The 26405-nt window shown below is 37.2% G+C and overlaps 1 protein-coding gene and 1 long non-coding RNA gene across 8 annotated transcripts in view; both read right to left on the bottom strand.

Annotated features, from left to right (window-relative positions):
- LOC148213815 (uncharacterized) overlaps nucleotides 1-11157 on the bottom strand; it is a 37641-nt gene extending 26484 nt beyond the window's left edge. The window contains exons 1-2 of the long non-coding RNA XR_015793708.1: nucleotides 11076-11157; nucleotides 5269-5329 (exon numbers count right to left, since the gene is read on the bottom strand). This is a non-coding gene — a long non-coding RNA (uncharacterized LOC148213815). The remainder of the gene's footprint in view (nucleotides 1-5268; nucleotides 5330-11075) is intronic.
- Nucleotides 11158-20676: 9519 nt separating this feature from the next.
- The window catches only part of TLE1 (TLE family member 1, transcriptional corepressor), an 82251-nt gene continuing 76522 nt past the window's right edge, over nucleotides 20677-26405 (bottom strand). For 3 of the 7 annotated variants that reach the window (XM_007426329.4, XM_088130253.1, XM_007426330.4), the window contains 4 exons: nucleotides 24256-24403; nucleotides 23505-23655; nucleotides 22255-22331; nucleotides 20687-21985 (listed from right to left, as the gene is read on the bottom strand). In XM_007426329.4, the coding sequence (XP_007426391.1) occupies nucleotides 21878-21985; nucleotides 22255-22331; nucleotides 23505-23655; nucleotides 24256-24403 (484 nt within the window). In that variant the 3' untranslated portion in view covers nucleotides 20687-21877. Of the gene's footprint in view, nucleotides 21986-22254; nucleotides 22332-23504; nucleotides 23656-24255; nucleotides 24404-26405 lie in introns of all 7 variants that reach the window. The other 4 variants (XM_088130252.1, XM_088130254.1, XM_007426332.4 and 1 more) reach the window with 4 other exon arrangements.

Below are 26405 nucleotides of genomic sequence, written 5' to 3'. Positions count from 1 at the left end.
AAAAAGCAGCTCCTTTCTCAGACCATTGTCCTTTCTTTGCTTATCCCTGAATAATTGTCACTGACTTCAACTGTATCCAAATATTGCGAACTGTTCACCTGGCAACCAGCTTATACATGTTCACACAGCAGCTCTCCCCTACTGATAATTTAGTCCTTTTGAGCAGTGCAAATAATACTTCACACTTAAAACATTGTGAATCAAGAAAAATAAAGCTTTCCAATCAATTATCTCAAACAAGCTTTACAAATCATGGCACTGCATCAGGAATCGAAGTGACATACTGCCCCAAGAACTAATAATCTCATTCAGCAAGGCTTTGGAATTTAGATGAATTAGCATGGATTCCCCATGTATTTTATAATGGTTTCTCTCTGTGAATCCATTGGGTCACACTGGGGAACAACACTGGGTCACAATTCCAGGGATCACCAGACATGGATTCAAATCCGCCTTAGGAGAGAATTGAACCTTCTCCTAATCAATCAGTGACATCACCAGACAATTTCTATCACATGACAGCTTCCTCCTGCTATAATGGTTTTCTGCAAATGGAAGCTCCTTGTTTGCATAAAACCTTGCCATCACAGCAGGAAGAAGCTAGGACTTTATGTGATAGAGCATCCAGTAATGCCACTGAATTATTTGGAGGGGCTTAGTTTGCTTTCTGCATAAGTTTGAGGCCATGCTTGGTGATATCCTCTGTCTCTAAAAACCAACATTCTCTATAGGATGACCTTTATGCACAGAAAATCATAATTCTTCTTTCCTGGGGCAGAAGCTTGGCTATATCCCCAAAGGCCATAAACAATGCTTGGTCTCCAGAGGGCAATATTACCACCACCATCCAATAAAAACATTTTTAATCACTGAGACTTTTTAAATATTGTTACTTTCAGGAATATTTTATATTTTATGTACTGCCGTTATCCATTTGCTAAATTGTCTGGATGCCGTAGAATCCCCCCCCCCCATTTTGACAACTGCCTTATTTCTGATATAGTAAAAGAAAGCCCTCTAAAGCATCTCATTGGTTGACCCCAAGCAGAGAGGTCTGAATAGACAGAAATCACCTTTTGTTCTGCCCCCCCCCCCCAACAGCTCAAGCCTTTCCCTTTTATATAATGGCACAGCTGGTGAAAACCAGTAAGCATCTTTATCATTCAACCACGAAGTCATTAGCAAGTTGAGTTCAGCCAATAGGTAATTTTCTGATTTTCTGATAAATCCATGATATCAGAGATGGAAGATTTTTGTTTAATTGGGCAAAGTAACAGAAGCTGGGTTTTAATTCCCTCCAGATTTGATAGGATAGTACTCAAGAGAGATGGAGAGAGGGACCACTACAATGAACCCCAAACGTGTGCTGAAATAAAGGAGCTTATTCAAGGAGGCAATAAGTAACTAGTTTAGCTAGGCTAATATTGATTTTATTTGCATTAGTCTTGACCTAACCCCTAAACACTTTTCTTAACCTTTTTACAGTTCACCAAAACTTCCACATCCCATTGTTTTCCTTTCCTTATCAACTGAGTTTAGACAATCAGAGATAATGTAGCACAAATAGCCTCAAAGCCATTAGCATTAGGAAAAGAAAATCCAAGCTGAAAATAGCATTGCTTATACTGGTGACATTAATGATCCTAGCCAATCAGCATGTATTCACTCAATTAGATTGTCTTCCATAAAGTGTCGACCTCTTGCTGCTGAGAAAGACTGCTGTGGGAATTCCTTTCCATTCTTTTTGGGAATTTGCTTATTTTATAGTAAGCACAGATATATTCAGTGAATTATAAAATAAGAGTACTGCAATCTTGGATCAGCCCCAAGGGATGTTTGCTATGGAGACTGACAAACTCAACATCCAATATTATCATTTCATACTTATTACCCTCATCTGTTAGAAAGAATGCTTTAAATTCAATATTACTTCCTTTTGTGGTTAATAAATCCACATGAATCCTATTTGCTTCTTATGGAAAGGTACTATTCAGAGGGAAATGACTGTATTATCTTCCTACTAGTCAAGACTATAATTATCCCTATCAGTAGCCATATTGCACTTATTATACACTAGTATTTTACTGTCAGAAGTTGCTTAAGGTTCTTCCATAGATGCCCAGATCTGGATTTAATGTAGAAAAAATAATCTTTAAAAAATTGGTGTCTTTGAACTGCTTAATTTTAAGCATCTGATTTTTTATATAAAGGATATAGGTTGACATTTAAGAGTTTGAGCTATACATTAACATTGTATTAGAGAAAAAAGCCATAATGTGGCTCAAATGAATTTACTGGAAACCATTTGCATTTTGAAGTACACATAAAATGGGACCATATGTGTTAGGTTTTAACAGATTGCAAGATATTTTGCTCCTGTCCATCATTCAGAACTCCCATGCATTTAAAATGGCCTTCCTCAATCTGTTCCCTCTAGATGTTTTAGGACTGAAATGTCTCATAGTGGCTTGGATTTATGGGAGTATCAGTCCCTCCAGAAATGTGGAACTTACCAGTCTGAGTAAGGATGAATTAATTTCAGCATATTTAACACAGCAATAACCTAGGATAGCCTACTTCAGAATACTTGTAATGCTTAGCCCAGCTAAGGCAAATTAGCATTTTCCCTCTTTATAGCACACACACACAAAAAACCCAAGTTGATTGATTTGTGTGGAGAGCACAAATAAATATTAAACTGATAAAATCTTTACATCAGATCAGATCAACAAAAAAAGTATTTCAGTTGCTCCCTTCTTATAAAGGGATTCACTTAATTACAGGATATTTTACACCCCTGCCTGCATGCTACCAGTACCTATTCCCTACGATCTGCATCATATAAAATTTAAATAAACTATTCAAGAGTTGTTCCTCCGCATTATGACCTATAGCAATAAAGGCATCAGGGGAAAAATGTTCTAAAGTGCAGCCTCTAGACAGATTTCTCAACCTATGTGGAATTATGGTCTCAACATAGGCCATAAACTGAACCATCAATGATCAGCAAAATAAAAGCATGTAGATGTAACACCTTATCACAAAAATCAGATATGTAGAGTTGACGTGTTAAATGAGCAAAGTACAACATCATAAAGTGAGTGCGCTAGGTTATTAATATAGATTAGTGATCTACGGCACCTTCCAGCTAAGTCATGATTACTCAATGTGTACATGGACTGTAGGATGTGATTAGACCCTGATTTCATGCTTCAGAAATAATTTAATATGATCTGGAAGTCTTCAGGTGCTATATCTGAAATCTTATTCCTTCCCATTGTTTAGCACTGAAAATCAACAAGTGATTTCTGCCTGATAGAATGGGAGACAGTTTGCAGGTGCAATGACCAAATTCAGATAAATAGTTGAAAAAGGCTTTGGTTTGGTTTTGCTTTAGTGCTCTAGGAGACTTGCATTTCAGTTCAAAAAAATAAGTGAAACGGCAGACTTTTTTTCTCCTTCTAAGATCAAGTCTGAAAATTTCAGAGTAGTCACTACAAATGGAGCGTTGTTTTTTTAAGTGTTTTTCCTCTATCCTTTTGTGAGCAATTGCTATGAGACTGTCCAGCAGCATGGACATGACTTTTACAAAGATTCCTGCAAAATTTCAGATGAATAGCAGATTTTTTTTTCTTTAAAGAGGAAATCTCCAGATTATTTGGGACTGAAGGAAAACAGCTAACGTTCTCACCATCTCTCCCTGGGTTGTAGTTATTTATTTATTAGCAATTTGTATGAAAATGGCATATATCATAAGTATCATGCTTGCAAGAAACTTGCAACACTTCACAATAAGTGCTGGGGTTAGGGAAATGTGATGAACGCAAAGCAATTCAAGTTGCTTTTTTTCTTTATGGTTTGCTTTATACACAGTTGGCACCAGAATGAAAGTGGAATGAGATGGGGGAAGATGATTACTGTGGAACATACAGTGAGTGTAGCAGAAGGGTTTTGAACATCCAGCTTTTTCTGAGCGAGTACATAAGAGAGTCTTCTCTTAGAAAATCAATATGATGGGCAACACCTTGTTTGGAAACATGCCTGTTTGTCTGGAGGAAGAACAGAAGAAAGCAAGACTACGAAGAATAGTTGAAAGGGATGGCAGAGGAAGATGGCAGACTCTATGCTGCTAAATTAATGCTTTGTAACTGATTCTGTCTCTCATCACAACTATTTTGTGAATGGAGTTTCCCCATAGCCATTTTGGAAAGGACCTACAACAACTTTTCAAAATTCCAAATGTGCCACCACTTCTCCTAAAATGTTGGGATTCCTACCATAATGTACAACAGATAGTGGTTGGGTGTTGTTTTTTGACAGCTGCAGTCAAAACATTTTAAACATTACTCTGGAAAATATAAATACAAAATAAACATAAAAGGTTGATTTGGTGGGGTGGGGGCAGCTTCAGCAAAAATCCCTCTGGTGCTTTATGGAGACCTGATTCAGCAGAAAGCAAACAACAGCAGGAAAAATTTATCTATTGTGTCTCAAGTGTACATGGCAGGTCATTGCTTCTTTTTGTTTATATTATAGTGGCCCTTGACACTTTTGGAGCAGTTTGTCCAGCTGTATCTACAAAAAAGATGATGTGCTATATTTCCTCTTTGGCCATATTTTCAACTTTTGGAGAATAGCCCTACTTTTCATTATAGCTTAGTCTCTCTCTCTCTGTCTCTCTCTCTCACACACACACAGCTTCAGAAAAGGAGCTATCTCCTGCAGTTTAACTGAGTTAGACAACAATAGAATGCTTACAAAAGTCACTTCTACATCCAAGTACAGAGTCAGGAACACATAGTTCATTCTTTGTAGATGAATACACTACTTATGAAGTCCTCAGCAGCATGGGTCCTAAACCACTTCATTTGAATGGCCCTGCACAATCTCTGCAATCCATTATAACTGAGCATATTAATGGATCTTCTACATAATGCCCAAGGCACAGTCAGCACAGAGACAGGCTCTTGCTGGTTGCCCTCCTGCTTTGCCAAGCCCAGGGATTTCTTAATGGCAATTCAGACCTCACTGTGGATTTTCATTACATCTACGGTTTACATCATTACAGAGTAGACACTAAAATGAGCTTGGAGGTGGGGAACCAAATCCTCGCTTAACTAGAAGCCTACTGGGTGGCCTTGGACAAATTCCTTATTCCTGCAGCTTAGCTTACTTTAGAGAGAAGTTGTAAGGCTAAAATTCTGCTTTGAGTTACACGACAGAAGAGTTGAATACAAATGTGGCAAATAAAGGATAAAAGCACTTTACCTTATTGTATTAAGTCTGTAATTGTTACACTGAGCACCAAGAGAAGAAGCAGATTATTAGCCTAGATGGATAAATGATGTGATTAATGCATAATATGTGAAAGCAGCTTTATTAGAAAAGGCTGTCATTTGATTTAAGTAAACTTTTTTTAAATAGTAATTTTATTAAAAATTACAACTACAATGATAAAAAATTAATACTTGCTAAAAAAAATTTAAAAACTACAAGCTGCAGGAAAAAAAAGAAAATAGAAAAGATAGAAGAGAAAGAACAAATAAAAATATAGTAAAGATAAAGAAAAGAAATATATAAAGAGATTACTTCCCCCTTCATCTCAACAAATATAAACAATTTTAGTAACTTATCACCTTCTCTTAAAATACAACAAATGATCTCTTCTTCCCATATCCTATCTCCTATCTATAAACAAATGCATAAAACCTCGTCATTTCAGTCCTGATGTCAGCAAAAGTCCATTAAGGGTTACCAGAGATAACATATCTATTTTAACCTTGATCATATAATCCAACTTTTTATTCCTTCCTTTTACTTTTAACAGTCTTGATCTTTAGTCCCTTCAAATAATGTTCTAAAACTTTATTTCTTTTCATTTTTTCTTTGTCTCTTTTCACAAAACTCTTCAAAACATTAGCAAGCCTCTTTGGTAAATCCAATAATTTTTGTGAATAAAGAAGGCAGGATTCCAGCACTATCACAGGAAAAGTGAAAAATCAGATGCCCCTAAAACAAAGTTGAGTTTTTCTCTTCTTTTGCCCATCTGTAGCAAAACATAGTTCCTACTCATGGTTTGCCATTGAATGCACACTCAGCAAAAAGCCGTAGCCAGGGACAGCTCTCATTATATACCAACAAGATTTCCAAGTTTGCCAATTTTGCATCTTCCTGTTTTAAGATATACTTTTAAAAAATCTTGGCTGTTTGCCTACAAATGTAATGTATGGGTTGCTTCTCAGCAGTCTCTCCTAGGACTCACCAGTGTGACTCCCATCTGGAAAAGCCTCAAAAGGGGATACCCCATGGGTATGCCAGGAAAATCTTATAGGGTTTCATACTTCTAACCAGGGCCTCTCAGAAATCCAGAGAGAATGTGACCCTTAATAAAAAATAAAAAATGATGGTACCTGAGAACAAAAGAAGGCAGAGAGAAGGGGGGGGGGAGAGAGGAAGAGGAAGGAAGGAAGGAAGGAAGGAAGGAAGGAAGGAAGGAAGGAAGGAAGGAAGGAAGGATTTTAAAATTTAAAACATAGCAAGAGTTTATCTAAATTTGAAGCTCATCTAAGCTTGAGGGAAAGGCCATCTACCCTCAAAATGGCCTCTGTTCCACAGAGCTAGAGAAAACTAGAGTGATTCATTTCCATCCCACTGGGATCAGTAAAAGGGGAAGAGTTTAAGAAAGAAAGAAAAGCAGAAAGGAGAGAATGACACCACCCTATCTTACTTCCTGCTCTACTTTGCTGACACAACTTGGTATCTTTTGAAGCCTCCAACTAGGAATGAAACCCTGTCCATTATACTGTCTGTATTAATAGGACAAAATTTTAGTCTAGTACTGTACTGTGGCTTCCTTTGTGTCTTCTCCTAATTTGCCTACCCAGCTTTGGCTGATCTAAGTAGGGCCAGGACACCACAGTATCGTAGGACTGTAGGCTATACTGGAAAGTTGAAAAAAGAAGCCCCTGAAGGCAATGACAAATTATATTACATGGACTACATGTAGTCCAAACTATATAGATACATCCATGAAATTCTCAGGAGTTGAGCTTGATATGAAGGAGACTTTTGACTTTATCACGAAAGGCACCCCACTTTGGTCTCTGATTTGTAAATTTCCACAATGCAGATTTTAAAAATGCAGATTGTCCCCAATAAAAGCCCTTTAAAAACACAGCTACATCTCTATGCATACAGCTTCTATACATGTGTACTTTTTCACTTGGGGATAGGTCAGGTAGATTTTTGATTGGGAAAATATGAGTGCTAATCAAATGTTGAAGCTGGTCTGATAGTAACTTAACATCCTAACTTAAATTGGAATTTGCCGTTCTGTAACCTGCATTCTTGTACAACAGAAAACTTACTGTTTGGCTTTCTTCTGTATGAAATCCCTTCAAAACTAGGCTTATTGTCATTTCTTAACATCTCCTGCAAAACGTCTAGGGCAGACATGGCATACCCATCCTAAATCTGGACACTTGACTTCTCTTTCCTATGTGAAGAAATTTGTATCTGATTCTTTTAAATTTCATTCTGTTCTCTTCAACCCCCTCTCCAATTTGTCAAGAACATATTTGAGGGGTGCCTAATATAACATTCCTTAGCTACCTTCTGAAGACCCATCTTTTTACCTAGGCCTTCCATATAAGAATAGTTTTGCTTTTTTAAAAAATAAGTAAATATTGGATTTTTGTCTTCTAGAATATTAGCTGCCTATCCAATTTTGTATCACCTGCAGATCTGTTAAGCATTCCATCCACCAGTTTATCCGACAGTGCCAGCCTTGAACAATTACACTGATGCTCAACTTTGATGATGTTCTGTTTATGAGCAGTCTTATAATATACCTACTTAATAAGCCATCCATTCTATACCAGCTTGCTCATAATATCAGGAAGTACTTTGTCAAATGCTTTGCTGAAATCAGGACTTAGCCACAGCATGGTTGTGTTTTGCATTGTGCCTAGCCTCAGTGTCTCTACTTCTCTATATAAGTTAAGGAACTGAATGTGTAATTTCAGCCTTTATTCCTATTTCAGGTTATAAAGGCAGTGCTGTATGGGATATATGGGAGAAGCCTGTTTTGGAGAATCTTGACATAAGGCCATCTAGAGATTCATAGGTAATCATAAAAACTTAGAAACGTTCTTTAGTGAGGCATAGCATCCCAAAGGGGGGGAAAAACATAACTTATTAAGCAATGCAAGAGCAACAACACTTAGTGCTGGGTTCAAATGTGGTAGAAGTAATACAATTTAAGTAAATTTGGGTTATGTGTGTACCTGGCTGATATGGAAGTGCTTTGTGCATCTTAAGCTGAAAAGATGGTGTAGTAAGAACTTGGGGTTTTTTTCCCCCTGTCTTTCATGTAATATGGCGCTTCTGAAATCATTAGGAATTGAATTAAAATAATATAAAAGGGTATTCAGAGTGATTTGAGTTGTAGATCCATGCCTTATTTATGCTGGGTTTCATGTTTATTCATTCATGTATTCATGTATTCTCAGGTTTAACCAAGTCACTGAGTAATTAATTTGGAGTACAGTAGAAAATCAAGAGAGAACAATTTAGGCCTCCAGGTATCTGTCCTGCCAAATATCCTCAAGCACCAGTTGTGGAAATAAGGTTCTCAGTTGCCTGACTATAGCAGGAACACTGGGGAAAGGTTGCTAGTTCGGAATGACTGCCAAGACAATAATTACTGGGAATTCCAGAACTGTCCACTCAACAGGATGAAGACCTAAGCAACTGAGCCTGCTTGATTTTAACATTTTGCTTGTGTAAGCAATAAGTACTTGGAGGATAGCATTTAAAAAAAAAAAAAAAAGCACATAGGAAACATAAAAATTAGTGGTAGTTTGGCTGCCCCTGATGCATTCGTTGGAGGAGTTTTTTTTTTTAACACTGTGAATATTTGACTGCCTAAACGGGCATGTGGCAGTCTCCTGCCACAAAGAAAATTGTTTTCTGCTATTTTGTTTCTACAGTCTGTGTTTATAACAAGTATTTCTCACTGTGCTACTACTTTAAAATCCTGAGGTTTATCCATAGCAATTTCCCACGTTTTTGGTGCAAAGCCTTGAAAAGATGCCTCAAGCAAGACATGCAATCAAAAATAAAACATGCCAGTTATTGACTGTGTCTCCATCTCCTTAGGGGGCAGCTTACGGCTACACTAGTCTGAAGAAACCTATGTTATGAGAAGCAAAATGAAAGAAAGCAGAAATTAAAGCCAGCAGCTTTGTCTGGGCCTCCCACAGCAATATTAAAAAAAAAAAAAAAAAACCTTAAAAGTTCAAAGCCTCTTTTACTTCCCCTGTCCCAATTAGGTCATTTCTTGTTTGGTCCTATATGACTGCACATTCTATGCAAAAGTAAATGCTCCTGCGGTTGATCACAGAGGACTGCACACATTACATTTGCAGTGAATGGCAATGATCTTTGAAATGTATGCCTTAAACTAATACAGGGTGCAATGTGACAAATGTAGATATCCTGTGATACTTTCAGAGGTCTGTGACTGGCTACCATTTCTTGCTGAGTGCACTCTCTCTCCCAGAATAGGCTTGTTTCCATGTACCATAAATCAAGATTCATCACTTCTTCTACACTGAGGGCTGCACTTGACCTCTGAGGAGGGTCTACTCCAAAAAGTTGTGAGTGGGGCCAGGGCAAAAATACCCGATTTCATATGAATTGAAATAGTCAATAGGCTTATTTTCTGGCTTCTCTAGAATGATAGTAGACTAATAGTAGACCAGAATCCCTGCAGGTAGTGTTCAAGGCTAAGGCCATATTACCCAAACTACAAAAGCTGTTAAAGAAATCTGCAACTAACAGCTTTAAAATGCAATATTTCTACTTAGGGTAAAAACAAGGTTCAGGTTTTGTGCTTCTTTTCCTTGCCTGCAGGGGAAAATGTTGACGTTTTTGAAGTTTGGGCAGGAGGCATGATTGCCACTAGGGCCTTGTTCTGGTAGGAGATCTAGCCCTCGCGCTTATGGATTTCATGATTTCCCTGGTCTATCATATTAAAAAGTACTGTTCTGTGCCAGCGGTTTCATAGCTGCAGCCAAGGTTTTTGAACCTGCACCTGGCCTTTGGTCTTCAGGTTGGGTCCTTCTGTTGTAGATGGACACCTGAGATGCTTTAAAAACCACCAGAGATGGGCAAAGTCTTTGAAACAGGCATCATCAGATTATTTAATAAATCTTTCCATAAATAGATAAAAAAGGAAAAGGAAAAGAACTGTTCTCTTTTGAGTCATTGAAGCAATATCCCCGAATAAACCATAAAGAATGGAAGTGAGAATGTGCTCTGATGTCTGATATAAGTAAGGGATAGCAACTGTGACAGGCAGGGCACAGTGATAATGGCAGCTTCTGGTTTTTTTATCTGAATTAGAGAAGAATTCCAGGGATTCAAAGGCCCACCTGTTTTAGAACTCATAGAGTTAGTTTCTGATTGTGGCTAGAGGAAATTTTGCTGGCTTTGCTAAAAATCACGAAGTAAATGGGTTCTTTACTCAGCCCAATATTCCAATTATAACTGTGAGTCACTAGGAGTTGCATGATCTTTAAATTGTCAAAATGACTGATAATAGCCGATTCTTGTTATTCGTGGTAGTTATGTTCTATGAAATCACTATGAACGCTGAATTAGCGAATAATGAACCATTGCTCCTACGGGAAATACAGGACTTGATTCTAAGCCAGCTTTTAAAAAAATCCTGTTTGGGTTCAGACCCTTAGGCAATAGCTTGCAAGGTATTCAGTTCGGACTGAAGCTATTGTGTCTTTCCATTGGACAATTGCTCTGCTGCTGTGCTCCCAACTTTCACTTCCAGGAAGGCATCGCTAGTCACTTCCCTTCCCATGGGTCTTCCTGGAGATACATTCTTTTCTATATGTAGAATTACTTTGGTGATTGAGGTGGCATATAGGTAGGTTGGTCACTAGATACATAAATACACAGTTAAATTAAATTTATGCATACAAAGCTAAAGGATCAAAAGATACATATATGTGGGGACACACACACACAAAAAACTATTCAAAAAATAGTTTTCTTACCTCTATATTTCATTCTAAGGGTTTTGACCTATCTTTTAGCCTGATAGTTACAACAGCACAGTCACTGTAATGCTTGTCTCATAAGTGAAAGGTTGCTGGTTTAAAACCCAGCAGAAATTACTTTCATTTTTAATTATTCTTATTTTCAAGCTTCCTCCTCCTCCCTTTGCTTTTTTTTTTTTTTTTTAAAGTACACATCCACATTTCATTGTTTTTTAGTCACCTGAGATAGAAAGATTTCATTGCCAGTCCCCAAATGGCCCATAAGTTATTTGGGAGCTGAAAAATCAGTGATTTTTTTTTCTTTTTAAAATAAATAAAGCAAACAGAGAATGATTAGGCTCAGAAACAATGAGAACAAAACAATTTCTTCTGGGTTTCAAACCAGTAATGTTTAACTTATGAGGCAAGAGTTATACTGACTGAACTACTGCAACAATAAGGATAAAGAAAAGCTCTTAAATGAACTAGATCTAATGGTAACCAATGGCTCAGTTGAAAGGGTGGCACTTCTTCTGCAGAACAGTCAAGGGATTGCTGTGGATAGCCTGTAACAGACTTAGGAACCCTATCCCAAATGGACAGAAAGTGTTTTTCATAAGCAGAGCAGAGAAACCTGCCCTGAAGTCACTTTGAAGGTGAGTGGGGAATTAATAAAGAACCACATTGTTCATTTCTGCCCTCCAAAAACAGTTGCCAGCCTGTTCTGGTGATGGGGCAACCAGGCAGCGCAAATAACCCCGACGTTCAAACTGCATTGCTTTTCCATGAAAAGGGGCATTCCATGAAAAGGGGCAATTGTTCTATCAGCAGAATAGCTGTAGGAGAAGGTAGGAGAACCAGAAACATCTGCTTTTCTCATCTGGAAAGCCACAGAGATATAGCAAGTATTTGAAAATGGCCTGCAGAATAGGAAAATATCCTGACCAAGGGTTGTATAAAGTTAAACAGAGAAGGATCTATTGGCTGTGAATGCAAACCATACTTAGTAGTCATAGCCATAACAACCATCTCCTTGTAATGAGTCACTTGGGGTCCAAAGGATTTATCTGGAATGAAAGTAATGAAACATTTGCAGTTATTTTCACATACCAAAATTCTGGTTCATGGTTATTAAATATAGAAATCTAAAAGTATTCCTGTAATACTTTTAGATTTCTGCAACAGAATAATTGTGACATTGCAATCCTACATTTTCAGGATTTATTATTTATTTGAATATGCAATCCTATCAGGATCTATTATTTTTTTCATTCATGTCTACCTTTCCTCCAGGTTGATAGACATGACTGTCTCCAGTTCTGTCTTCACAACAGCCCTATGAGCAAATTTGGCTGAATGAGGGTCAAGATTATTCAGTGAGTTTCATGGCTACATTAAAGTCTAAATTATTATTATTAATTATATACTGGCATTATAACTACCACACCAAACTCTCTCTCTCTGGAATTGCAGTTTAACACCCATGAGTTTTTAAATATCACTTAACTGAGATGAACCTGTGAACCCAGCACCAACATATGACTTTCAACCAAGATAGTTAAAGGTCTATTTTCTCTACACCAACCTGCCTGCTTATTAAAACCTGATGGGCATTGTCAAGGAAGGTTTTACTATGATGCCCAATATTCTTCCTTGAGATGTTCATGGGATGTTGTTTTTGCTTCCAGTGCCAGATACTATTCTTCTAATGGTCTCACTGTAAAATTTGGTATTTTAAACCAGGGTTCCTCAACCTTAGCAACTTTAAGATGGGTGGACTTCAACTCCCAGAATTCCCCAGCCAGCATGGCTGGTTGGGGAATTCTGGGAGTTGAAGTCCACCCATCTTAAGGTTGCTGAGGTTGAGGAGCCCTGGTTTAAAATGACTCTTCATTACCTGTTCTTCTGTTTCTGCTTTTAGCCTTCACTTGTTAATTCTTTTATTGTGCTCTGAATATAGTTAATCATCCTGAGCACCAATTTAGGAGGTGAGAAGAGAGAATATACAGTAGTCAATGTAAACTGAACATAAAGAAACATTTCTGCAATTGTTTATTCAAAGAGGTATGTTTCTGATAAAACTAAAATCTCATTAATACATATCCGGTTAAATTTTGCTGCACCGGGATACCAGAAGCATTTATTTTTCTTCCATTGATATTGTTTCCATCTTCCTAATGTAGCTTGCACTGACACTTCAGGGGCATCTGATAATAATTCATTCTCTTGTTCAATAACTACTAACTAAGAAGATTTGCTGACTGATCCCAGTGACTTCTCCCTATAACTGCCCTGGTCCTGCCAGAAAAGGAAACCTGGTCCTTTCTCCATTCTTCTCCAGCCTTGTTGCTCTAGGAAGTCTGGGATCATTAAGGAACATGCCCACCTAAGCCACTATGAATATTCACAGCACGTAATTATCTGGAAACTCCACATGATTGAATTGATGTGAACTCCATATGTTCACAGAATTGCAGAAAATTAGACTGGTCACAAATTATATATCCCTACAGGGGCCTTTGTACATTTTTAAAATTATTTTTCATTATTTTAGTTTTCTGTTCTGTATCTAGGCTTTGAAATCAGTACGTTTCCTTCTATTCTTCATGGATTGGCATGGGTTCTAATTTATTGAGATTTAAATCGTTTTCTCCTTTCTACAAGAAAAAAAAAAGAAGGAGTGTTGAGTATCACAAGACCCAGTATTTTTCTGCTCAGACTAGGAAGGCTGTTTGTTCTGAACTTAATTCTCTGAAGACAAGACACTTGGTCAAGAAGAGACCACTGATGACATATGGATGTCCATACAGCTACTCTGTGGATATTCAACATGAAGCCATATCACCTTTTGTTTGGTTCTCACTTTGTGTTCTATGTGAACTTAGCCATTGTGTTTTTTAAAACATGGTTTTTGGTTAGCATGATATGAGAACTTGGCCACTATGGCTTATTTAACAAACCACAGTTAACATATTTGAGATTATTGGGTTAACTTAGCCAATGTGACAATGTGAAATAAATAAATCCAAGTAGACTTTTATATGGAACCAACTATTGACCTTGAAGCAGATGTTCTTTTAGGTAAAACATACAAAATGCCAAGCTATATGCATCAAAATTTTCTGGTTCTAACCAGAGGCCAATGGGATACCAAAGAGGTATGAACCCAACCTGTCTCAGGAGTATTTGAAGATAAAAATGGGTAACCCTATACATCTCAAATTGAGGGCACTCATGTGTAATTTTATAAATGGCCCTTAAGCATGCTTTGCTTAGTAGTAAGAACTGTAAAACCTACAGACAACAATCAATACTCATTTTTCCCTCCCAAACAGATCAAGTTTCAGGATGGTCAGTTGTATTACAAGTGTATATTCAGTACAAAGAAATTGTTCTTGGACATCATTTGAGGTCCTGAGGTTGGGGTGAGGGGAGAAGGAAAATGGTAAATTAAAAGTATAATCTGTCAGTCAACTAAAGTATTATTTTATTTCCTATGTATTGAGCGGCTAGGCATCTAGGAAGTAATTATCCATCCAACAGAGGGAAATGAGAGGAATGCATTATAAAATACTCCATTCTATATTCTACATGTCACTGCTCTTGACAGATGTCTCTTCCTATGTGCCAGTCTAGTCTGAATATTACTAGTCAGTTTCTTGGTATAGAGAAAATAAAGATGGAGCAGGTGAACTCAGCTCAGTATATGTTAAGACACTGAGGAGATCCACAAAAGGCAGAAAGTTAGCAGGCATTTTCTATCTGCAGAGATAGGTAGATGGTGGTTATCCTGATTTATTTAGAAATTAAGTTAGGTTTAGGATGCTTCAGCTTATTTTCAGTTAAATGGAAGAGGATTCCTTGCTAATTTTTTTTTTCAAAGAAGGAATGATATTTGATATAAACTTAAAAAAAAATCCCATAAAATCTGTCTTCAAGAATGTCCTAGTTCTACTAGTATCAACCAGCCAGTGCCATCCTGAGCATGATACTGGTGATGGTGATGGTGGAGAAGGAGGAAGCAGCAGCATTTATCATTCAGATCACAGGAGGAAGGAGGGAAAGCAAAGAGAAGGATCAGTCTCTTCACTATGCCCTGATATGTACAACTTTGAATTTTAAAAGTTAGAACAGACCCAAGGATTCTTCTAGCTTTCCTTTCAAGAGGTTTTATGCTCCAGGCCCTAAACAGTTCTTCTCTGCAACTTCCAAGATCCAAAGAAGAGGAACACTTAAAAGCTCACCAAAGCAGAATGGCTACCCGTGTAGTGGGGATAATAATTTGTACCTTCCTGAAACCACACATAATACAGCCTTTATTCAATAAATAGCAAAGCCGTTTCACACCAAGCCAAAGGTCAGCTTTTGCTGTATTAATAGCTGCTCTGGGAGGGTCACTGTTCTGCTATCCTACATTTTTTTTCCAGGGCCTGGAGATGCAATTTCCTACAATCTGCAGGCAATTTCCCACCAATTTTCTTGGGGAGCTAATAGGCTGTGACAGGAGATGGAGCTAGCAAGCAGCAGGCGGCTTCAGAAAAGACAAATTGCATCTCTGCCACCTAACTGGGCAATCTAGATCGACAGAGTTTATAGCTTTGTAGTGTTATTGGGCCCCATGCTAACACCAAATCACTCAAGCTGCTATCTGAATTTCATATTCTCCTTCCATCTGAATTTGCCATCACCACATATCACCCACAGTTACAAAATAGATTGCATGCGATTAGTGGTTTAACGGCCTTTCAAATAGCTTCCTAGACATTGTTCAGATTCAAAATAGGGAAATGCATAGTTTGGGCATCTAGATATCACAGTCAGTCATATTGTCCTTTGGTATCAGTTTTCAGAAGAGGCATCAAGTCATCTCCTGGGGGGATTTGCAACCACGAAGAAATTAATTGTACTGCCATTTAATGGTAAACGCTGAATTTTTAAAAACTTATGGCACAGACAAAAAGACAGGGAGCTATATAAAACAGAGTTGCATAGGAGCACAGAAGAGCGGAGTATCTGACACTTTTCAAAGGATCTGTGTTCTTCAGAATCTGGATGGCATTAATTCTTAAGTTTAACTCTGTTTTATGAGCTACATAAAATATCAAAAAAGTCCCCAAATTAAAAAAAACAAAACAAAATTGAAGCCAGTTATATAATTAGTATTGATGATGCTCAGGAACAAGTGATGCTGGGTGGGCTGGGGAGACTTTGGTATGAAATGGCTGAACATCGATCAGTTTTATCAAGAAATTCTTGCACAGCATTCAACACCATTCACTGAGCCTACCTGGATTCCAGGTTCCACACTGGAAACATTTATTGGATGGGGTTGAAAACTTTCTGGTTTTACTGCTAACATTATTTCCTCCCTCTATTCAGGTGAATACACCTGATAATTTAAAATAACATTCTGTGTATCTCACAGTGGACTCTACTGTATAAAAGCTTATGCCATTAACAAGAATATCAGTTTTCAGCATTTATATGCATTAAATCTGTTCAGTAAATGTCTGCAAAAGAAACATTTATAGTTTTAAAGTTCAATTCTATGCATGCTTAAAAGGAAAGAAGCATATAGTAGAGCTTACTCCTTTTTGGCAGAAAACAGTAGTTGTAAACTAAGTGAGTAGAAACATGAGAATCTACTACTCAGATCTTCAGACAAGGGTAAATGAGCCAAAGTAAGTTTTTTTCCATGAAATAAATATTTCCTATTGGGAGCAAAAAATATAAAGTTATAATGAAGACATCAAAACAGTTTTTCATTCCAGTTCTTCTGTTTTAAATCATATATCACTTAATTACCAGTTTTGTATTTGGGTGTGGGTTTTTGTTTTGTTTTGTTTTTTAATGAAGTGCTGTTCCTTCAAAGCATGGAAAAGTTAGTAACTTGCACTCAGACATCAATAAGAGGCAATCTGTAATAAATGGAATTATTAAAAAACACACAAGCAGCTGCACTTGCAGGGAAGCTTATAGGAAACCTGAGTTGGAAGCTGAAATGAAATTAAATGATCAGGGTTAATGGAATAAACATCTGGATTAATTTGCATTTTGGCCCACCTGCAGCTGAAAGTCCTTCACATTAGCAAGTCTTGAAGCATCCCTGTTAACTACTATGCAGAATACAGCAACATTCATAGGGTGGATCTGATATGGCTGTGACTTCCAAGGAGCACACCAATGCCCCTCAGCTAAGGTAGTGGCAGAATTATGACAACTAACTCTACTCTCACTTTTGTACATTCCAAGTAAAAATCTTAAGAACCAAATTAGGAGCACTGTGGCCCAGAGTTAAATCTTCCTACCTGCCATGCTAGGTTCCTGATCAAGTCCACTAAATATTGAGTAAGAGGAGAAGGAATTGTTTAGCTCTCAGTTAATACATTTAACTAACTAACATTTCCACAGGCACTACATTGGCAAGAACTAACTTTGCAGGAGGAAGGGGCACAATAGAAGAAAGTGATGTTAAAGAGAAATATGTATTTGAAATGGATGAGTAAAATCTTAATGTGCAATTTTCTCCAGTAATACATGAACTACATTTCCAAACACCAATCTGACATTAAGGTTACTGTCATATTAAGTGGAAATACATGGTTGATTCATTAGGAGCAAGTAACTGAATGACAGCGTTAATATAGAATTTATAAATATTAAAATTGCACATTAATTTTAAACCTAGTTTTTCAGCGAATACTTGGCCCAATAGATGATTTGGATAATTCTGAAGAATGAACTGAGAGCTTGGAAGTGATCCAAATATCTTGATGCAGTTAACCACAAAATAAAGAGTTATTAGCTTATCATAATTGCAGCCAATTTTAAAGTAACAGAGTACTCCACTGTGGATTGCTGCAAGGAAGTGGAACAAAGCGTGTGAAATGAACAGATGGATTTGATTTTAAACAAATTAAGCCCACTCCCTGGGATGTAACAAGTGATTTTGTAGTTTTCCATGTTATGGGTTAACTTCCCACTGTGACCTTCTCATGCTGCTTGGTAATTTTTTTTTTTCTTGTCATTAAGCACAATCATTGAAAGAAGATGAGGGCTTATTATGTTCAGTTCTAAAACTCTCATCTTCAGCTTTCAGGTCTATAAGGACTACTTCATACAAGATAAACTTTACCTACAGCAAAATGAATGTGCCTGAGCTGGTTCTCATATGCTAAATTGCATAATTTCCTGCATGGGATTTGATTTGTGAGTAGATAATCCATCTTGTGTGAACTGGCCCCTAGAGCACCCTGAAAGCTCAAACAGGCAGCGAATTCAACCATTACATTGTGGAATTGGTTTTCATCTTCATGTATTCTAGACAAAAACATAGAGCTAACTATGATCACACCAGACTCTAGCAAGGGCAATGGGTTTATGCCTATCAAATCCTCATATAAAGTTGGATCAAGACTGGATCATCTAAACATAGACCATGTGTAGTGCTATGTGATGCTCCTTACAATTTAGGGAATACAACTTCTACAGGTATCTTCGAAGATTCCATAATGATCATGTGTTAAAAGAATGCCCATGGAACAGAGTTTATTTAAGAAGTGGCAGATATCAGAAAATGCTTTATTTAGCAACTTTATTGATCTTTAGACTTTCTACTCCACTCTTTTCTCATTACCTGCAAGTGTCTATTAAAGAATAATAAATTTAAACTACAAACCACAAGAAAGGAGAAAGAGTAGCAAATTAAATGCTGTGATCACAGAAGTCTCTTCCAAACTCTAGACATTGCCACATTAAATGTCCTCATGTATCCATACCTGCAAATCATCATCAAGAAACTGTGATGGATCATAATACCTAGGCAGATTGGTCCAGAAAAAGGACTTTCTCACTTGCAATCTGGTTCTAAGTCACTCAGAGCTTTACAGCACAAGACCAGCATCTGATTTAAGCAGACCTCAGTACATGAAAGACTTTATAGCCTTTACAGAAAAGAAAAATGGGAAAAGTTTGAAGCTTACCCTGAAAATTAGAGAGGAAGATCTGCCTCCTGGAGTCAACTTTAATCTGCTTCAAGAAAGTCAGATGGCATGTACAGAAATGCTTCTTGGAACTATACAGGTATAAAAGCTCACATGGGTTATAGAGATAAAACTTAGCTGTACTGAAGAATTCACATTCAAATGAGCTTTATTTGCTTCAGAAAGGTCAGTTGTTGGTCTCCCCAAAGTAAAGAATGTTCATTAGAAGTTTGAGTATGGGTGGGTGGGAGAAAGGCATTGCTTTACCCTTTGGTAACCATCTTCATAGCATCATCAGCAGAAGTACATGAGCATTTGAAGTCAACCCAGTTATGTGTATGCTTTATAGTGGGATAAGGTCTCCTGCTGCTGTTCTGCTATTTTCTGGTAGCAGAAACTGGTAGTGGCAGAAACAATGGGACCCTTCCTGCTGCTAGTGAGTGCCTGTTGGCTGCATTGATTTCAAAAACAAAAGCAGTCCTTGTGGCTGTTCAATAGCAGCAGGAATAGTTGTCATTACTGAAGTTGTTAGAAAGAAGATATGAATGGGAGCCATTGCATTGCTAAGCTAGCATGTACACGGACTGCTGGCCAGTACCTATCTCTTTCCTTCTGTTTACTGGAGTTGTATTGTCGCATGATTTGATGATCACATAACAGTGCTCCAATAAGAGCCTTGAGCCCTGAATTTCAGAAGGAATTTGGGTATCATCTCTCACCTTTGTTTTGTTTCCATTTATCCCTCTGCTGTCCAAATTGGGCCATATTTTGTAACATTAGTTTCAGATGACTGATTGCCCCATTGCTGCATATTATGCTAAGCTTTTGTATATTTAGGAGCTCAGTCCACTAGAGAAAAGCTACTGTAAAAACAAACAAATCTGCAACTCCACTTCTGCAACTGAAAAATTTCTGCAAGCTGAACACTTACATGCTGACTTAAACTGCCTAAGTTAGTGGATATCATATTCATATTTGTTTATCCAGAAAACCAAAACTACCGACACTTAAAAAATAAAAACCATAAACTCTTTTCAAGCTTTTAAGTATCCTGCTGTGTAAAAACACATTGAAAAAGAAATAAATGATTCGAAGACCATCAATTCAGGAGCAGTAGGGCTGAGGGGGAAAAAAGACTAGTTTGAAATATTTAGCTCTTTATAGTCTGATAGAGGGCAGGATTTGAAAGTGGCTACAATGTGGGAACCCCATGCATCAGAAATGACATACCAAATGAAAAACTCAGTCACCCATTTTCATATAGATGCACATCAGATATGTGTCTGTTGATATGTAGATAGATAACTGTGCTCATTTTAAAGACAATGAAACTAGGCCATCAAGAATACTTAATATTTTATATTCCAAATGCAAAGTTATATATATTAGGACTATTATCATTCCATGCTGCTATAAAATGGATTCAGTAGAATGAGCATGTAAATTGAAAAGAAAACTAATGTCTTTTCAGGCACTAGATGCAAGAAAGAAAATTTGCTCCCAAATGGAAAATTTTGTCTGTAGTTAAGCCAAAGTTGCTCTCAGATCCCCCTTAAATTTAGTTTTCAGATGACACTGATTCTTTTGAATCAGTGTAGATAAGCTGGTTACTTATCACAAGTTGTGGCAAATATACTTGAGAAATAAAATTAATGTAAAAACCCAAAGCTTTTCTTTTTATTCTAACATGATCAAATTTATCCCGTGTACTACCTGTACAAAATACACAGTAATGTGCATTAACATTAGGGAAACGATGCACTTTGGATTCAAAAAAGTCGTTCAAAGTGGGTACAGGCACATACTCTCTCAGCACTCCTTTAGAGGAGCTGTGTCTTTTCCTGAGCTCCCCATGCAGTCCCAGCAAATATGCATTTTGGTTCAGGAGGTAATAACAAGTGCCACATGCATGTCCATGTCCACTGCAAAGCACCTTCTCAGCTTCAGATCTGAAGCACAGTACATCTATAGTTAATTTTATCCCCAAATTCTTCTTAAAACCTTTAGCGGTATTTATGTCCTTTGAATGTAGCAAAACTCATATACCAGTGGAATGGCTCAAAAGCAAGAAGGCTCTCAACTACTCATTTTCTGATGCAGCATGATGAACAACTGTTCTCTGTCAGTAATAGGAGTATCACACCCCATAAATATGTAGGTATATATTTCTGAACAGATTTGTATTACTTTCATTTTTTTTGTCAACATGAACAAATAGTTTCAAACTATGGATTTTAATGCAACATCCCTAAATAAGCTTTACAGGTGCTCAAAATAGAAAACCTTAGCAAATACTTCCCAGTTTTAGGCTAGCTTATTGCAAGTTTTAAGTCATACAGTTGATTTTTTAAAATTATTATTTAAGGGGCATCAGGGGAAAAAAGGAGACCATTTATTGATACTAAAGCCTTTACTGTAATAAACCAAATATATTTACAATTTATACAAATGTTTGATCTTCAACAAAAAATACAAAAACCCATATCCCAAGAGGCAAAACCAGGAACCAAGTTTATCCAAGATACCACTGTTCTACACAAGACAGAATGCAGGTGGAATCGCAAGTGCTGAAACGTAATCCCACATTGTCAGGCAATGAGCATGATTTTATGATGTCATAAGGGAGGGGCCCAAAAGGCTGCAATAATCTTCAGCAGACTCTGCTTTTAAAATCCATTAAAGCTATGCTACATTAGTCCTTCTTGCTAGATGTTGAATAGCATCATGGGAAGATGTGGGAACCAAGTTCTTCTTCTTAAAAAAGTAGAGTCTTTCTACATCTACAATTTAAAATCATTTTGGCCCAGTTCAACTCTTTTAAGTTTCCAACACAATTTCTCAGTAGATAACTTCATAGACAGTAGCCTTCTTGTCTCCAGAGCCAGTAACTATGTATTTATCATCAACGGAGATATCACAGCTGAGAACAGAAGATGACTCTTTGGACTAGGAGAGAAGGAACAGAAGTATAAGCGTCTATGTGTATATGCACACCTATGGACAAACCTTTCCTTACTCTTCCTCACAATGTATAAAGGTTTGGGTTTAAATTCTAATAATGTGAGGGTAACACATCATTTCTTAAGATAGGACCATCCCATGCTCACTTCCTTGAACTTCCTGGCACAACAGAAGAGGTACATACAGTACCATACCTCCCATCTCAAAGAGCCCCGATTTTCAAACTTACTTTATGTGCAAACTATAATTCTTACCTGGAATATACTGGCACCATATGGGGTCCGCCAGGCATTTAGGAGATTATCTTTCCCAGTACTTACAAACCATTTGCCTGCAAAATGACCATTAATGAGAACAGTTAAACATACTACATAGACATACATCGTATTCATAAAAGCTCTCTTCAGGAGCTTTTATTTTACAACTAAATTGTTTCCAGGTTTACTTAACATTGGGAATTTTGTGACTCAAAGATCACAAGGGGAGAGAAGAGGACAAGGGGAACAGAAAGTGTGAAAAAGTGTCAAAGAACACTCCACGAAAGCCAATATAGTTGTTCATGTTATTTAATAACTTTTCATTTTGACAAATGCTTGCTGGCATGAGTAACCCATGCAGTGTCTGAAATCAACCTCAGGCTTTTCTAATACAGGCCAAATGCATCCTGATGAAGTGATTGAAATATATGACTTAACTCAAATGTCATAACTAACTGGTCCAGTAAGTATTAAAATTTTGGAGCTTCAACATGTTTTAGCCTAACAAGCAAAGAAAACTATACGCTACCAGCTATTTTAGAATGCTGCTTTCATTATATTATACATTATATTATTATATATTATATCATATTATATTATTACGTATTATATCATGTCATATCATATATTATAAACTTTGTATCCTGCCACAATCAGAGGACTCTCAATGGCTCAAAAGGTCAGAAAATACAATAAAATATAGAAATGTAGGAATTTGACAGTAAAACCAAAACACATCAAGGCCCCAAAAGTCCTTCAGAAAAAGGCAATGTTAAAAACAGACAAATCTCCACAAGAGGTCATTCTAGATGGCCAGCCCCATCACTGAAAAAAAAATGTGGCCCCATGTGGAGCATTTGAGATAGTCTAACTGGTTGAGGGCATGAACCACTGTAGTAAGGCCCTCTCCTTAAGGCTGCAATGGCACACCAGCCGAAATTGGAAAAGGTCCCCTGGACCGCAGGCTCCACCCGCTGATCTAGGTGGAGGTCTTTGGATAGGACTCCAAAGTTGCAGACCTGCCTGCAGTTGGTTAAGGATACCATAGAGAGATCCTATTCACCATATTATTATTTTGTGAGTCCTTTTCTCACAACCTTGCAGGGAGAGCCCCAAAAGAGCAACTTTTATTTTCCAGTTGTTAAAGCAAAGTGGAATGAAAATATTCAAGTGCCTTGCCTTCTTCTTAGGGCAGCTGAAGCTGATTTATAGAAATGTGGATGGCACATACTCTTCTTCTAACTTACCACAGTATGCAAACTTGAGTGATAGCACACAGCTTTCATGCAGATGAAGCTGGTATTTGTCTGGCTTATTTACATGCAGTACTTCCACATTACTGCTTTCCATTCCCACAGCCAGCCATTCACCAGTGGGACAATAGCCAAGGGAAAATATCTTTAAAATAAAAAGAGAAAGGTATTTACAATTCCAGCAGAAGAGCAAGCAATGAAAAAGAGAGAGAGGGAGATAAGATAAAATGTTTTGCATATTTTCTGAAACATAGGATGATGATTCAGAGTTGGAAATCAGGACCAATAAGTTTTTATAATGTGCATGTATTAATTCCAGAATATGTGGACTAGTGGTAAACAGGCTTGTCCCCTGACAATGTGTTGCCACATTTCATCCTCCTTTGCTTTCACCTCTCTAGCCTAAGTGAAAATGCCAAATAAGATTTGCAGGTGCACTCACAGTTTTAAGCGATTCATAGAAAATACTCTATTTTTAAAAGAAATTGTCACAAACAGGTGGTATAAATTCCTAAATATATCCTTGTTACAAGTGATTTTGTCCCATAATAAATGGCTTACCTGATAGTAGCTTGAGGCTATAACAACTTATATAGATAATAAGATTAAACTGTTAACACCAGCAGTACTACTCTTACAAATGTTTTGTCTTCTCCCAGAGTTACTAAATGTACCCAGTACAAGATGGATTTTAAATGCTGTATTATTCACTGTCTTAGAAATGCTTTAAGAAAATAAAAGACACCTGGGATGTGAAGTCATGCTGCTGTAGCTGCCTCCCTTCTCTCAAGTCCCAAGATCTTACAGTGTTGTCCAGGCCTCCCGTCCAGAGCTTGGTACCATCATTAGAAATGTCAATACAGCTGGCTCCATCTGTGTGGCCTTGGAATTGCCTGATAAAACAAACCAGATTGAATAATGATTTCCTGCCAGAACTCAAGGTAAACACTGTTGTGTTGTTAGTTTTGGATTCTGTATGAGTATCATCTTCTCTGCATTAGCTAATGTGCATGAAGCAGCAATCTTGCCCCCTTCCCTACTGTGAAATGTGCTCACTGTGTGCAAGCTTTTTTGCAGGTGCCAAAGCACATGGAATGAACCGCAAATTTAGGTAATGAGAACCAAACATATGTGTGCATTGATCTGTAAAAAGTAGAAGACTCTTTGAAAAGCTGTAATTCACTACAGCAACACCTGGAAATAAAAATTAACAGATTACCAACAGATTGTCTAAACTCAATAGACAAAAGGCAAATTGGCTCACAGAGGGAGCCAGGTATTTATAGGCTTTGTTGAGCTGTGAATCAAGGACATTTTTTTAAATGCTTAAAGATTTGGCTACATAAACGCATGAAGGAAGATATCCAAAAATACTGCCTGGCTAAGCATGCAAAACTCTGACCTAATAGCAAACAGGTCTGTCATCATTATTCAACATTTTACATTTTAACTTTACATTTTTAATATAAATTTTACATTTTACATGGGAAACCCCTGTTCTCAGTAATAAAGAGTTAGCTCAAGTATGAATTATTATTATTATTATTATTATTTATTGGATTTATTGGATTTCTCTCCCACCCATCTCCCCTACAATTAAACCCTAAACTTGAACGTTCAGAAGGGCTTGCCTTTTTTCTATTAGCAATTAGCTTTAGTTCCATGCCGTGACAGCAGCTGGGGAAGAACCACTACCTTGGGACAAGTTATGAATCAGCTTGATAGGCCCTAGAGTCATATCTCTGAAAGTGAAAGGGGTTATCAGTCAATATATTCCTTTCATTTTCTACAACTTATACTGACACACATAAGGCTGTATAAACCACAACAAAGTCAACCAATACTCATTGCTCAGAAAAATGGGCAAGAACTCAGGTGCTCAACAGTAGGGCTGGATAGCACTTCAGAAATAATTTGGAAAAGGTGCAGCTCTATAATTCTGGAAAAGATGCAGTTGCTTTAAAGAGTTGAAGACAATACTATGTTTGTATTTCAAAATATATTACCCAAATTATTTCCAAAGCACAACTCAAATATGTTGCATGAGACTGAGCAGAGACCTTTGTTTCTAGAAGCTTGCCATGGGGATTTAATTTTGTTTTTCCTATTGGCCAGATAAATAAAATGGAGGCAATATTTTTTCAAAACTTCATATATGTCTAATATATGGTCATTTAAATAGAGCCTTATCCAACTATTACTTGCTTGTACTTTTCAGGTCATGTTTTGAGAAAACTCCATGACAGAATTATTTTTTCTAAGTTCATTCCTTTTGTACTAATTCACTTAATTGGCTTGGTCATGCAATTAACACCTATTTGTAGTAAACACCAACAAGAAGAAAGCTCCATATGTTTTGTGCTAGTATTATGTAAGTGTTAGTTTCCCTGATCCTACACACAATGTGAGAGAGCACATGTATTGTTTCATTAAGAGCTTGGTTAAAAATCCACTGAAAATAGGGGCTCCAAGCAGAGGAAATAACAAAGCCATCACTTGAAGCCATTTCAGATATTATTTTTAGTTGCATTTTAAAAATAAAAACAGCAAGTGCCACATGCCTGATCAAATTAAGGATGTCAATGCTAAAGCAGGTTGTTTTTCTAAGGTAGTGAAAAAGTTCCAAGGAACTATTGAAGGAGAGTAGCAATTATTCAAAAAGAAATGCCATGGAAGAATTTGAAAAATGTCTGCTTATTGCTGTTTTGTCTTTCTTCCCATATACAGATCTTATTTTTGAGTACAACACTTCCTTTTCAAGGGATCTGATCTACTACACAATTAGCACTTGCACAGCTAATTGTGTAGTAGCCCAAACCCATTTGTAATTAAAGATGAAGGGAAAAAATGATACAGAAGGTAAAGGCAGATACAAATAATCATTTCTGCTTGAAA

This window comes from Python bivittatus, unplaced genomic scaffold (genome assembly GCF_059951505.1).
Source record: "Python bivittatus isolate LINGU-HERP-01145 unplaced genomic scaffold, Pbiv_v1 ctg000850_np1212, whole genome shotgun sequence".
In the NCBI taxonomy this organism is placed as follows: domain Eukaryota; kingdom Metazoa; phylum Chordata; class Lepidosauria; order Squamata; family Pythonidae; genus Python; species Python bivittatus.
The sequence above is the reverse complement of the archived record's forward strand: the minus strand, read 5'-3'. Positions and strand labels throughout refer to the sequence as shown.